Source organism: Coregonus clupeaformis, chromosome 8, assembly GCF_020615455.1.
Source record: "Coregonus clupeaformis isolate EN_2021a chromosome 8, ASM2061545v1, whole genome shotgun sequence".
Classification (NCBI taxonomy): domain Eukaryota; kingdom Metazoa; phylum Chordata; class Actinopteri; order Salmoniformes; family Salmonidae; genus Coregonus; species Coregonus clupeaformis.
Genome location: NC_059199.1, coordinates 5253855 through 5266723, shown reverse-complemented (window position 1 = coordinate 5266723; position 12869 = coordinate 5253855). Strand labels below are relative to the sequence as shown.

General features: G+C 42.2%; 1 protein-coding gene across 1 annotated transcript in view; it reads right to left on the bottom strand.

The window, feature by feature from the left end:
* The window catches only part of LOC121572100 (multiple PDZ domain protein), a 72964-nt gene that overhangs the window by 26285 nt on the left and 33810 nt on the right, over positions 1-12869 (bottom strand). Inside the window, 9 exon segments of the mRNA XM_041884006.2 lie at positions 584-667; positions 2193-2303; positions 2426-2603; positions 6265-6360; positions 6556-6651; positions 8436-8477; positions 9740-9938; positions 10199-10307; positions 12429-12779. Of these exon segments, the coding sequence (XP_041739940.2) occupies positions 584-667; positions 2193-2303; positions 2426-2603; positions 6265-6360; positions 6556-6651; positions 8436-8477; positions 9740-9938; positions 10199-10307; positions 12429-12779 (1266 nt within the window).

Here is a 12869-nt window from a genome sequence, read left to right as displayed (position 1 = left end):
GAAGGGAATTTGGAGGCTCAAAAGTTAAAACACCAAGAAAATGTAGGCTCAATAGTAAAAATACCTCTGGAGTTATCAAAATTACTCCAAAATGAGTGACTAGTAATAAATGTCCTCAAGGAGACCAGTTAAAAAAAAATAAAAAATCAAAGTTGAGCTCTTTCTTAGAAGCCAAACAATAAACGTTTCAGAGAATCCTCAAGGCTGCTTTTGGATTATTCACCAGTGACATTGAAGTGTAGAAGGCCATAAAGGGGTAACTGCTAGGAAGCATCATTACGATCTGTAGGTGGGCCCCACTGGCACTATTTAAAAGGACAAGAGCAATACAGACCTGCCCACAGCAGTTAACCTTTGCAGCATATAACGTTTACCCTGGATGCAACCCGATTCCAATTTTCTATTGGGTCTCTTTTTTTGCACACAGATACATTAAGTAGACTATAAGCAAACCTGTGAATACTCCTGAATAGAGAGATAAAGCAACATAGACTCTACTGATGTGTAAAGAAAAAGAGGAACAAATAAAAAAAGAAAGAAAGAAAAAGAAACCGAGAGTGAAAGAGAGAGAGAGAGAGATTACCTGGCACATGTGATGAGGCAAGCGTTTTAAAGCGGTGCTGTACTCTATGACTGGTGACGAAGGGGGGCTATAGTGGGACTTGGGCTGAGGAAGAGGTGCATGCTGGACTGGTTAGTGGAAGGTTGTGGAAAAGGTCCGGAAAGCTTTAACCATGCATACTAATTAATGATTGTGAGTTGTATGTCAATATACACTCGGTGGCCAGTTTATTAGGTACACCACCCAGTTCACGAAAATGGTTTGCTCCTACAGACAGTGAGTCACTTGGCCGTGGCTTGCTATATAAAGCAAGCAGGCAGACAGGCATTCAGTTACTGTTCAATTGAACGTTAGAATGGGCAAAACGAGTGACCTAAGCGACTTCGAGCGTGATCGTCAGTGCCAGGCGCGCCGGTTCCAGTATCTCAGAAACAGCCGGCCTGCTATGTTTTTCACACACGACAGTGTCTAGGGCGACAAACAAAAAACATTTAGTCGGTGGCAGTCCTGTGGGCGAAAACAGCTCATTGATGAGAGAGTTCGAAAGAGAATGGCAAGAAACAGGCAGGCCACAAACAGGCAAATAATGGCGCAGTACAACAGTGGTGTGCAGAACAGCATCTCGGAATGCACAACTTGTCGGTCCTTATCATGGATGGGCTATTGCAGCAGACAACCAACACCGGGTTACACTACTATCAGCTAAAAACAAGAAGAAGCGGCTCCAGTGGGAAAACAATCCAACACTGGACAATTGAGGAGTGGAAAAACATTGCCTGCTCCAACGAATCCCGGTTCCTGTTGTGTCATGCTGATGGCAGAGTCAGAATTTGGTGTAAGCAGCATGATTCCATGGCCCCATCCTGCCTGGTGTCAACGGTACAGGCTGGTGGCGGTGGTGTAATGGTGTGGGGAATGTTTTCCTGGCACACGTTAGGTCCCTTGATACCAATTGAGCAATGTTTGAACGCCACACCCTGTAGAATCCATGCCCCGAAGAATTCAGGCTATTCTGGAGGCAAAGGTGGGTCCGACCCGGTACTAAAAGGGTGTACCTAATAAACTGACCACTGAGTGTATGTCGGCTATTGCAAAGCTTGCAGCAATTTCATTAGGATATTAGTTAGTCATGCTAAGGGCACTTTCAAACCAATCAAGATGATGCAGCAAAAATACAGTCAGTCTAATGTTTTGTCATTTTAAGTTTTTTAATTAAATGGATCCTGACAAGGAATCTGTCAATTAATTGAATATGAGCAAAAGCCTTTCTCCCACTTCAAATCCATCCTCTCACGAAGAGCCCTAATAGCCAGTCATATTTTTGAAGCCATGAGACAGATATAGATACTGTAGTCTTTGTTGGATACAGGATGGTTAAGAAGCTTTTAGAAGTTACATTTGTGTTAAATGGAATAATTAATGGTGAGAGATTAGGAAATCAAGTATTGTTGTTGAAAGACACAGCTAGCCACACAGCTAGCATGCTAACATAGGGAGCTAGGACCACTTAGCTAGAATGCTATCCCAGTTAGCTAGAATCCTAACACAGGGAGCTAGGACCACTTAGCTAGCATGCTATCACAGTAAGATAGCATGCTAGCAGGCTAACACAATGAGCTAGAGGGCTCACCCTGGGCCTGTGGACGATACTCTGGACCAGGAACACTACGGGGTTTCCTGCCCTGCGGATGGCCTCCACAGCCTGCTCGTGACTGGCATCACTCAGGTCCACACCGTCCACCTGATACATTCCAAAGAAACAAACAAGTAATTCATAGGTTATTACTGTGCAATTACCATTTCATCACGTCAAAGTAACTACACTCTAATCTCTATTCTGTGAAATAATATCGATTGGTGTACCTCAACAATCCTATCTCCAGTCTTTAGAGTTCCGTTGCGGCCGGCGGGGCTGTCCTCCAGGATGTGTTTGATGAAGATGCCCCGCATCACCTCGCCGTTGCTAAGGCGACTGCCCATCCCTCTGCCCCCCACAATGCTGATGCCAAGGGACTTTCCTGCTTCTCTTTTGAGCTCCACCCTGAGCGAGGCAACACACATTGTAAAATATATATTTTTAAAAGGTTTACTGTATTGCGCCACTGCTTGGGACAGGGTTGGCCAACTCCTGTTCTGGGGTTGTTATAATTTGATTTATTTGCACACAAAGTAAAAATACGATGTGACATTGAAGGAGGAAATGGCTTGTGTAAAAATCTCACCTATTGAATACAATATCAGGAGAGTACAACATTACAGAAGGTTCAACAATTGAGAATGGAAATGATTCTCTGTTGTATGAAATGGGGCATTGTGGCGGGTCGGTAAATTAGGTAGACCGGATATGATTCTAAGTAATTTAGATTAGGGAACTGTGTCAGTTCTGCAAATTGGCTAAATTTCTATCTGTGGCCTCCCGAGTGGCGCAGCGACCGGGAGACCCGTGAGGCGGCGCACAATTGGCCCAGCGTCGTCCGGGTTAGGGGAGGGTTTGGCCGGCCGGGACGTCCTTGTCCCATCGAGCTCTAGCGACTCCTTGTGGCGGGCCGGGCGCATGCACGCTGACTTCGGTTGCCAGTTGTACGGTGTTTCCTCCAACACATTGGTGTGGCTGGCTTCTGGGTTAAACAAGCAGTGTGTCAAAAAGCAATGCTGCTTGGCAGGGTCGTGTTTCGGAGGACGCATGGCTCTCAACCTTCGCCTCTGCCGAGTCCGTATTTGGAGTCGTAGCGATGGGACAAAACTGTAACTACCAATGGGGAAGAAAAAGGGGTAAAAATATATATATACAGTGCCTTGCAAAAGTATTCATCCCCCTTGGCGTTTTTCCTATTTTGTTGCATTACAACATGTAATTTAAATTGATTTTTATTTGGATTTCATGTAATGGACATAAACAAAATAGTCCAAATTGATGAAGTGAAATGAAAAAACTAACTTGTTTCAAAAATTCTAAAAAATAAATAACAGAAAGTGGTGCGTGCGTATGTATTCACCCCCTTTGCTATGAAGCCCCTAAATAAGATCTGGTGCAACCAATTACCTTCAGAAGTCACATAATTAGTTAAATAAAGTCCACCTGTGTGCAATCTAAGTGTCACATGATCTGTCACATGATCTCAGTATATATACACCTGTTCTGAAAGGCCCCAGAATCTGCAACACCCCTAAGCAAGGGGCACCACCTCGCACGCGGCACCATGAAGACCAAGGACCTCGCCAAACAGGTCAGGGACAAAGTTGTGGAGAAGTACAGATCAGAGTTGGGTTATAAAAAAATATCCGAAACTTTGAACATCCCACGGAGCACCATTAAATCCATTATTAAAAAATGGAAAGAATATGGCACCACAACAAACCTGCCAAGAGAGGGCCGCCCACCAAAACTCACGGATCAGGCAAGGAGGGCATTAATCAGAGAGGCAACAAAGAGACCAAAGATAACCCTGAAGGAGCTGCAAAGCTCCACAGTGGAGATTGGAGTATCTGTCCATAGGACCACTTTAAGCCGTACACTCCACAGAGCTGGGCTTTACGGAAGAATGGCCAGAAAAAAGCCATTGCTTACAGAAAAAAATAAGCTAACACGTTTGGTATTTGCCAAAAGCCATGTGGGAGACTCCCCAAACATATTGAAGAAGGTACTCTGGTCAGATGAGACTAAAATTGAGCTTTTTGGCTCTACAAATATTGACTTTGGGGGGGGTGAATAGTTATGTACGCTTACGTTTTCAATTATTTTGTCTTATTTCTTGTTTGTTTCACCCAAAACAATATTTTTCATCTTCAAAGTGGTAGGCATGTTGTGTAAATCAAATGAAACAAACCCCAAAATAATCCATTTTAATTCCAGGTTGTAAGGCAACAAAATAGGAAAAATGCCAAGGGGGGTGAATACTTTCGCAAGCCACTGTATGTACAGTACCAGTCAAAAGTTTGGACACACCTACTCATTCAAGGGGTTTTCTTTATTTTTACTATTTTCTACATTGTAGAATAACAGTGAAGACAACAAAACTATTAAATAACACATATGAAATCATGTAGTAACTAAAAAAGTGTTAAACAAATTCTTCAAATAGCCACCCTTTGCCTTGATGACAGCTCTGCACACTCTTGGCATTCTCTCAACCAGCTTCATGAGGTAGTCACCTGGAATGCATTTCAATTAACAGGTGTACCTTCTTAAAAGTTAATTTGTGGTCTTTTCTTTCCTTAATGCATTTGAGCCAATCAGTTTTTATTTTAATTTTTGTGACAAGGTAGGGGGGGGGGGTATACAGAAGATAGCCCTATTTGGTAAAAGACCAAGTCCATATTATGGCAAGAACAGCTCAAATAAGCAAAGAGAAATGACAGTCCATCATTACTTTAAGACAAGAAGGTCAGTCAATACGGAACATTTGCAGTCGCAAAAACCATCAAGCGCTATTATGAAACTGGTTCTCATGAGGACCGCCACAGGAATGGAAGACCCAGAGTTACCTCTGCTGCAGAGGATAAGTTCATTAGAGTTACCACCCTCAGAAATTGCAGGCGAAATCAGTGCTTCACAGAGTTCAAGTAACAGACACATCTCAACATCAACTGTTCAGAGTGGACTGTGTGCATCAGGCCTTCATGGTCGAATTGCTGCAAAGAAACCACTACTAAAGGACACCAATAAGAAGAAGAGACCTGCTTGGGCCAAGAAACACGAGCAATGGACAATAGGCCGGTGGAAATTTGTCCAAATGTAAGATTTTTCGTTCAAACCGCTGTCTTTGTGAGACACCGTAAAGCATGGAGGAGGAGGTGTGATGGTGTGGGGGTGCTTTGCTGGTGACACTGTCTGTGATTTATTTAGAATTCAAGGCACACTTAACCAGTATGGCTACCACAGCCTTCTGCAGCGATACGCCATCCCATCTGGTTTGGGCTTAATGGGACTATCATTTGTTTTTCAACAGGACAATGACCCAACACACCTCCAGGCTGTGTAAGGGCTATTTTACCATGAAGGAGAGTGATGGAGTGCTGCATCAGATGACCTGGCCTCCACAATCCACAATGAGTCGGACCGCAGAGTGAAGGAAAAGCAGCCAACAAGTGCTCAGCATATGTGGGAACTCCTTCAAGACTGTTGGAAAAGCATTGCAGGTGAAGCTGGTTGAGAGAATGCCAAGAGTGTGCAAAGCTGTCATCAAGGAAAATGGTGGCTATTTGAAGAATTTCAAATATAAAATATATTTTGATTTGTTTAACACTTTTTTGGTTACTACATGATTCCATATGTGTCATTTCATGGTTTTGATGTCTTCACTACTATTCTACAATGTAAAAAATTGTAAAAATAAAGAAAACCCCTTGAATGAGTAGTTGTGTCCAAACCTTTGACTGGTACTGTATATATATGCAGGCTCTAGCTCCGTTCCAAAGCGGTATAACTAATTCCATAAACCAGGGGTGTTTAAACCTTGGCTTGCTGTCCAAACACTGCTTATTATTTATTTACCCAATCAGCTTTGTTTCTTTAACATTAAAGTTGGAAAGAGGGTACGCCCCCTATCATTGCTATTATCACTTCTTAACCAATAGGACATTGCACCCAGTTGACTACTTTAAAATAGTGAAAGCCTTCAATGGCGCTGCCCATGCTAAAACAGGCTTTGTGGCAAGGGCATGTTGTTCAACTCTATGTTCTGGTCCAAGTTCCTACTCACTTCGTGGGCTGGTTCCAGTTACTGAAGGTGGTGCTCTGTAGCTCACTCTCCTCTCCCTCTCCATCCTCCCGCTCAGGGAGTTCTGGGATTTCTCTTCTGCAAAGAGACAACCAATTTTAAACCATAACTTGTCTGATGGTTTGTTCATCGACTTGTTTTGTCTGGAGTTCAACAAAATAATGTTGTGAAAGCTGGTCTATGCTGGAAAACAAAAACATATAAGTTTACTCAAGGCATCGTTATGAAAATACCTTTCTATAAATGTATTGCTTTTATAAAGTTTGAGCTTACTTTGGGGTCGGAGGTGCATCAGAGAAGACGTAATCTTTAGGCTGCTCCAGGCTAGTCTTGTACTCCTCCAGATACTCCACAGGGACATACGTAATGCTGAGAACACACACACGTACGCATACACACCAATGAGCCTCAGCAGACTCCTCCTAACATCAACCTGACCAAGATTTCTCATCATCACCACAAATACCCCCAAAATATATATCCTATCCATAAACATATGACACAGGAGTTCAACCTTGTGTCAGAATTCATCATTAGGAATGACATGATCGTTTAACAAAGCATTAGAGTGGAAGTGCCTCCATTCATATGCAACCCGATATGTCAGAAAGAGCCCTTTTACAAAACAGTCTTTTATTTATTCATAGACGTCTAATTCACATTCAGGAACACGCCTGTTGTTCTCCTCCCCGTCCAATTTAACTCTGCGGCACAAAATTGCAGAAGGGGAAGGAATGAACATTCTGCCTATCATGAGCCCAAGGTGAGCCATTCATGAATAATGTAGTGAGCCGTCAATGGATTGAGTACGGGAATTCTTTCCAAAATATGTCATGGAGTTTTGAAGGGAACATCAATTGGAACACCAATTCTTAATTTACTGGAACAGTAGAGAACATTCCAAATGATTAAGAATTGAATGAAAGGGAGTAGAAAAGCGCATAGGTCTGCTTTGGTAGGCCCAGTTTCGAGCAATTATTCATCAGTAGTTGATTCTAAAACACACACACACACATTTGAGTGAAGATGACAGATCTAACAATGATGGATTGAGTCATACTTCAACATTAGGACATACAGACACTGAGGTACTTGAATCCTTGTTCATTCAAATAGCAATTCAAATGCCTCCAAAAACAGATGAAGGAAGGAATAAGTGAATTAGTGTGTGATGGGATGGATACAGCACAGACAAAAAAGTGCAAAATCGATCGTTATCACCCCACACAAATGGACCTGCATGCCCCGTAGTCACAGAGAGGCATGGCAATGAAGTGTTAAGGGTGAAGTGTTAAAATAAACATGGTTAGTGGTGCAGTCCAGTGAGAGATTTATCCAGATACATTGACTGTGTGTTGGGACTGCGTTAACTAGACTAGCTGTGCGTATGGACACCAGCAGAAGCTTTGCTGTCACACCAAAGAAAATGGTTTAGGAGATACAGTATGTCGGTGTTGGTATTGGCGATATGAAATATGTTGTATTTAAAAAATCTGCAAAGCAGTGATTACCTATGGTCAATGTGCTGTATGTAGCCTATATTATTATCTGATCTGGTGAATTGTAATCTCCATAGATTTCAACATTATTTGATTATTAATGAGTAAGAGGTAACAGTGCATTTAGCTAAGAAGTCTGCTCTATTTTGCTCCAAGAGAAAGCAAAGAACTTAACTGTTCAAACTAAGGTTTGTGTATGATAGATATACAGTATGATAGATATACAGTATGATAGATATACAGTATGATAGATATACAGTATGGTTGATATACAGTATGATAGATATACAGTATGATAGATATACAGTATGATAGATATACAGTATGATAGATATACAGTATGGTTGATATACAGTATGATAGATATACAGTATGATAGATATACAGTATGATAGATATACAGTATGATAGATATACAGTATGGTTGATATACAGTATGGTTGATTTACAGTATGGTTGATTTACCGTATGGTTGATATACAGTATGGTTGATTTACAGTATGTGTTGTAATGTCTAGATCTGGATAAAACTCCCTACCACGGACAGGTGATGAGACTCAGATGTAGATGGTGAGAAAATGTGTACAGAGAGGAAACAAATCAGTGGTAGATTTTGGTTGCACACCCGTCAGCGTGGGAGTTAGCGGTACTCACACATAAAAGGGGCACAGATCGTCCTCTGGCGCACAAGCAGATCTAGAAGGTGAAGAGGATGTTATGCACCATGGCTAACATACTGGAATGTACTGACACGTTTAGCATTAAGCAAGCAAGACTTGAGATACCGGAAATGATGTTGCCCCAGACTTTAATGTAGCTTCCCTCGAATACATGGAGAGAATACAATTTAGGAAAGTAAAAGGCCTTAGTGAGTTGTTCAAATTTCACCATTGAGCGTCTGTGCTAGGACAGTCCAAATGCTGTAGGAAGCTTTTCCATGACTGGAAGTCCTACCTTCATGTAGCCTGCAGTACTCAATTGGTGGTGTTCATCAGAAATGTATGTACGGTACACTATATGCTATCATGCTTTGGAATGAAAAACTTCTAAGGGATATTAAGACTCACAACACTGGATTATAATGGCATTTCCCACTATCGACGATAAGAGCATTGCTAAAAGAAAACTGTGAGCTCCTTAACACACTTTCTACTACATTATAATGATTACTACATGGTTCATTAAAAGGTGTTGTTTATTTCTATTTGTTTATTTCTTATGTTTGTTTATTTATTTGTTTATTTGGATCCACAATAGCTTTTGCAGAAGCAGCAGCTACTCTTCCTGGGGTCCACAAAGAACACGACAAGTAACAAAACACTGCTACACTAATAGACAAGGCCAGTCACACTAGTTTGTGAGGTATGTGTATTCGTCATCTCAATTCAGTTCAATTAAATGTGCATTTGGATGGTTTGGTGTGGGAGATGTAAAATGAGAAGATAAACTGTTTCTACGAGAGATGCAGAACAAATAGCCTTAATAGGATAACTGGGAGCAATTTACCCAAATTCCATACACTACAAAGTTTAAGTCAATGATTCACTTGATCATTTTTGTACACATAAGCTATAGAAAAAGCAACCAAATCATTCAGAAAAATAAAAATAAAAGGACCATATTTGATCAAGGGGCATTTATTTAGTGTGATGTCAGGTGCCATTTATCTGACTGTATAAAGGTGTGTTTATGTATGTGTGTAGAGAGGAAGTGAAAAGGAACGTTTTGGGTTTCGGTCTCCACAATATTATCCTCTCTGACTTTACATTGTAACATAAAAGGAGTGCGTATCAATGTGTAGGAAATCTAGGGAGAATATACTTGATGTGAAATCTGCACTGTATGTGTTGGAAGTAGGTGGGAATTTGAATGAAGGCCTATAGCGAAACCATATAAAACAGGTTTCCATGGACAAGGTATCAAAACACTGAACATGTTCCCCTAGTCCTGGTCCTTACCCCATGTCTGGCCCGATGAGGGAGTGTCTCCGGAGCATGGCGCGGGCCTGGGCGTTGGTCAGGTTGGCCGTGGGCTCGCCGTTGATGACTAGGATTAGGTCCCCCACCCCTAGACGGCCGTCTCGGCTGATGGAACCTCCGTGGATGACGCTGCGGATGTACATCCCCAAGCCATCCTTGATGGAGCTCACTGTCATCCCTGTACGGTAGATACAAAGACAAAATGCACAACATTCCCAAAGACCTGGAACCTATATGTAAAACCTTTACCCACAATTATGTGTAACGCATTTAATAAGTAATATCCGACAACACTAACAGACACAAAGCATAATCAGATATTTTGTTTATTTATATACAATTAAGGGGTGCAAAGAGGAAAGACTGATAGTGAAGGCTGTTCTCTTCACAACAATTTCTCATCAATATACAACATATCGCCAAATAAATAATACAAACCGAGATTGGAATTGCCCTTAACAACGGTGATTGTCCTTTCAAAATGACTGCCAGTGGTTATAACCTCGTCCCCTTCCTCTTTCGACTGCTTTACAGATGGCTCATTTCCCTTGAGAATAATGATTCAATAAAAAGTATTCATGAAACAAATTAGAAAATATTTTCTATGGAGGTACAACATTTAAGAACAACATTTAAAAATGAATAATAGCGACAGAATGAGATGGAGGTCATCTACAATGAGGGAAAAAAGTATTTGATCCCCTGCTGATTTTGTACGTTTGCCCACTGACAAAGACATGATCAGTCTATAATTTAAATTGTAGGTTTATTTGAACAGTGAGAGACAGAATAACAACAAAAAAATCCAGAAAAACGCATGTCAAAAATGTTATAAATTGATTTGCATTTTAATGGGGGAAATAAGTATTTGACCCCTCTGCAAAACATGACTTAGTACTTGGTGGCAAAACCCTTGTTGGCAATCACAGAGGTCAGACGTTTCTTGTAGTTGGCCACCAGGTTTGCACACATCTCAGGAGGGATTTTGTTCCACTCCTCTTTGCAGATCTTCTCCAAGTCATTAAGGTTTCGAGGCTGACGTTTGGCAACTCGAACCTTCAGCTCCCTCCACAGATTTTCTATGGGATTAAGGTCTGGAGACTGGCTAGGCCACACCAGGACCTTAATGTGCTTCTTCTTGAGCCACTCCTTTGTTTCCTTGGCCGTGTGTTTTGGGTCATTGTCGTGCTGGAATACCCATCCACGACCCATTTTCAATGCCCTGGCTGAGGGAAGGAGATTCTCACCCAAGATTTGACGGTACATGGCCCCGTCCATCGTCCCTTTGATGCGGTGAAGTTGTCCTGTCCCCTTAGCAGAAAAACACCCCCAAAGCATAATGTTTCCACCTCCATGTTTGACGGTGGGGATGGTGTTCTTGGGGTCATAGGCAGCATTCTTCCTCCTCCAAACACGGCGAGTTGAGTTGATGCCAAAGAGCTCGATTTTGGTCTCATCTGACCACAACACTTTCACCCAGTTCTCCTCTGAATCATTCAGATGTTAATTGGCAAACTTCAGACGGCCCTGTATATGTGCTTTCTTGAGCAGGGGGACCTTGCGGGTGCTGCAGGATTTCAGTCCTTCACGGCGTAGTGTGTTACCAATTGTTTTCTTGGTGACTATGGTCCCAGCTGCCTTGAGATAATTGACAAGATCCTCCCGTGTAGTTCTGGGCTGATTCCTCACTGTTCTCATGATCATTGCAACTCCACGAGGTGAGATCTTGCATGGAGCCCCAGGCCGAGAGAGATTGACAGTTCTTTTGTGTGTCTTCCATTTGCGAATAATCGTACCAACTGTTGTCACCTTCTCACCAAGCTGCTTGGCGATGGTCTTGTAGCCCATTCCAGCCTTGTGTAGGTCTACAATCTTGTCCCTGACATCCTTGGAGAGCTCTTTGGTCTTGACCATGGTGGAGAGTTTGGAATCTGATTGATTGATTGCTTCTGTGGACAGGTGTATTTTATACAGGTAACAAGCTGAGATTAGGAGCACTCCCTTTAAGAGTGTGCTCCTAATCTCAGCTCGTTACCTGTATAAAAGACACCTGGGAGCCAGAAATCTTTCTGATTGAGAGGGGGTCAAATACTTATTTCCCTCATTAGAATGCAAATCAATTTATAACATTTTTGACATTCGTTTTTCTGGATTGTTGTTGTTGTTATTCTGTCTCTCACTGTTCAAATAAACCTACCATTACAATTATAGACTGATCATTTCTTTGTCAGTGGGCAAACGTACAAAATCAGCAGGGGATCAAATACTTTTTTCCCTCACTGTAAATTACCAGGGAGGTTAGGTGGAAACGATTAGTGAGGGCCAGGGAATCAAACATACAAGGTAAGGAGGACTCATCTTTAAATATTTTCTGTTATGCCGTTACCTTGGGCAAGTAATTAATACCTAGAAATGTGATTCTAGTAAAAAGTAGAATGTTTCAAACTGGATGAGTTATCATTATTCTAAAAAATGCTATCAATTTCACATTGGCCTGTGATCAGTCCAGTGCATTTCGACATGGGTTAAACGTAACTTGTTGCATTTCAATTTCCTGAGCATTGCTGATGACCGATTTACTCATGTCTGTTTGATTACGAGGCACACTCAATTACATTCGATGGCAAAGCGACAGATGGCACAGCTCTTCAGATGAAGGCTCGTTTACCTTCATTAAGCCTTCCATCTCCCCTATGTCCCCAACGGCCATGGTGGGCTCCACCTGAAAATGGAGAGACTGCACCGGCTCCCCCATATCATTCAAACAGGGCTCAGGGTCAGTGTACGGACTGTAGGAGTTCGACATCTCCAACGGCTCCATTTGTGTTAAGTGATGCGCCAGGTACTGATCGGAGCTAGTTAGTGCGTTGTTGTCTATCGCTAGGGCGTGACCTCCGATACTCCTGGTTGGGGGGAAAGCGATGGGCTTCTCCTCCGGGGAGAAGGGTTCGGTGTCGTCCGCAAGGCCGGACAACGTTACGAAGGGATGCTCAGTCAACAAGTCCAGGCGAGCACTCCGCTATGTAGAAGAAGAAGAAAAAATGACGAGTCGAAATGGAGGTTACACCTCGTTAGTTTCTACCTCTGTCGCGGTTCTGCACTCCTAATG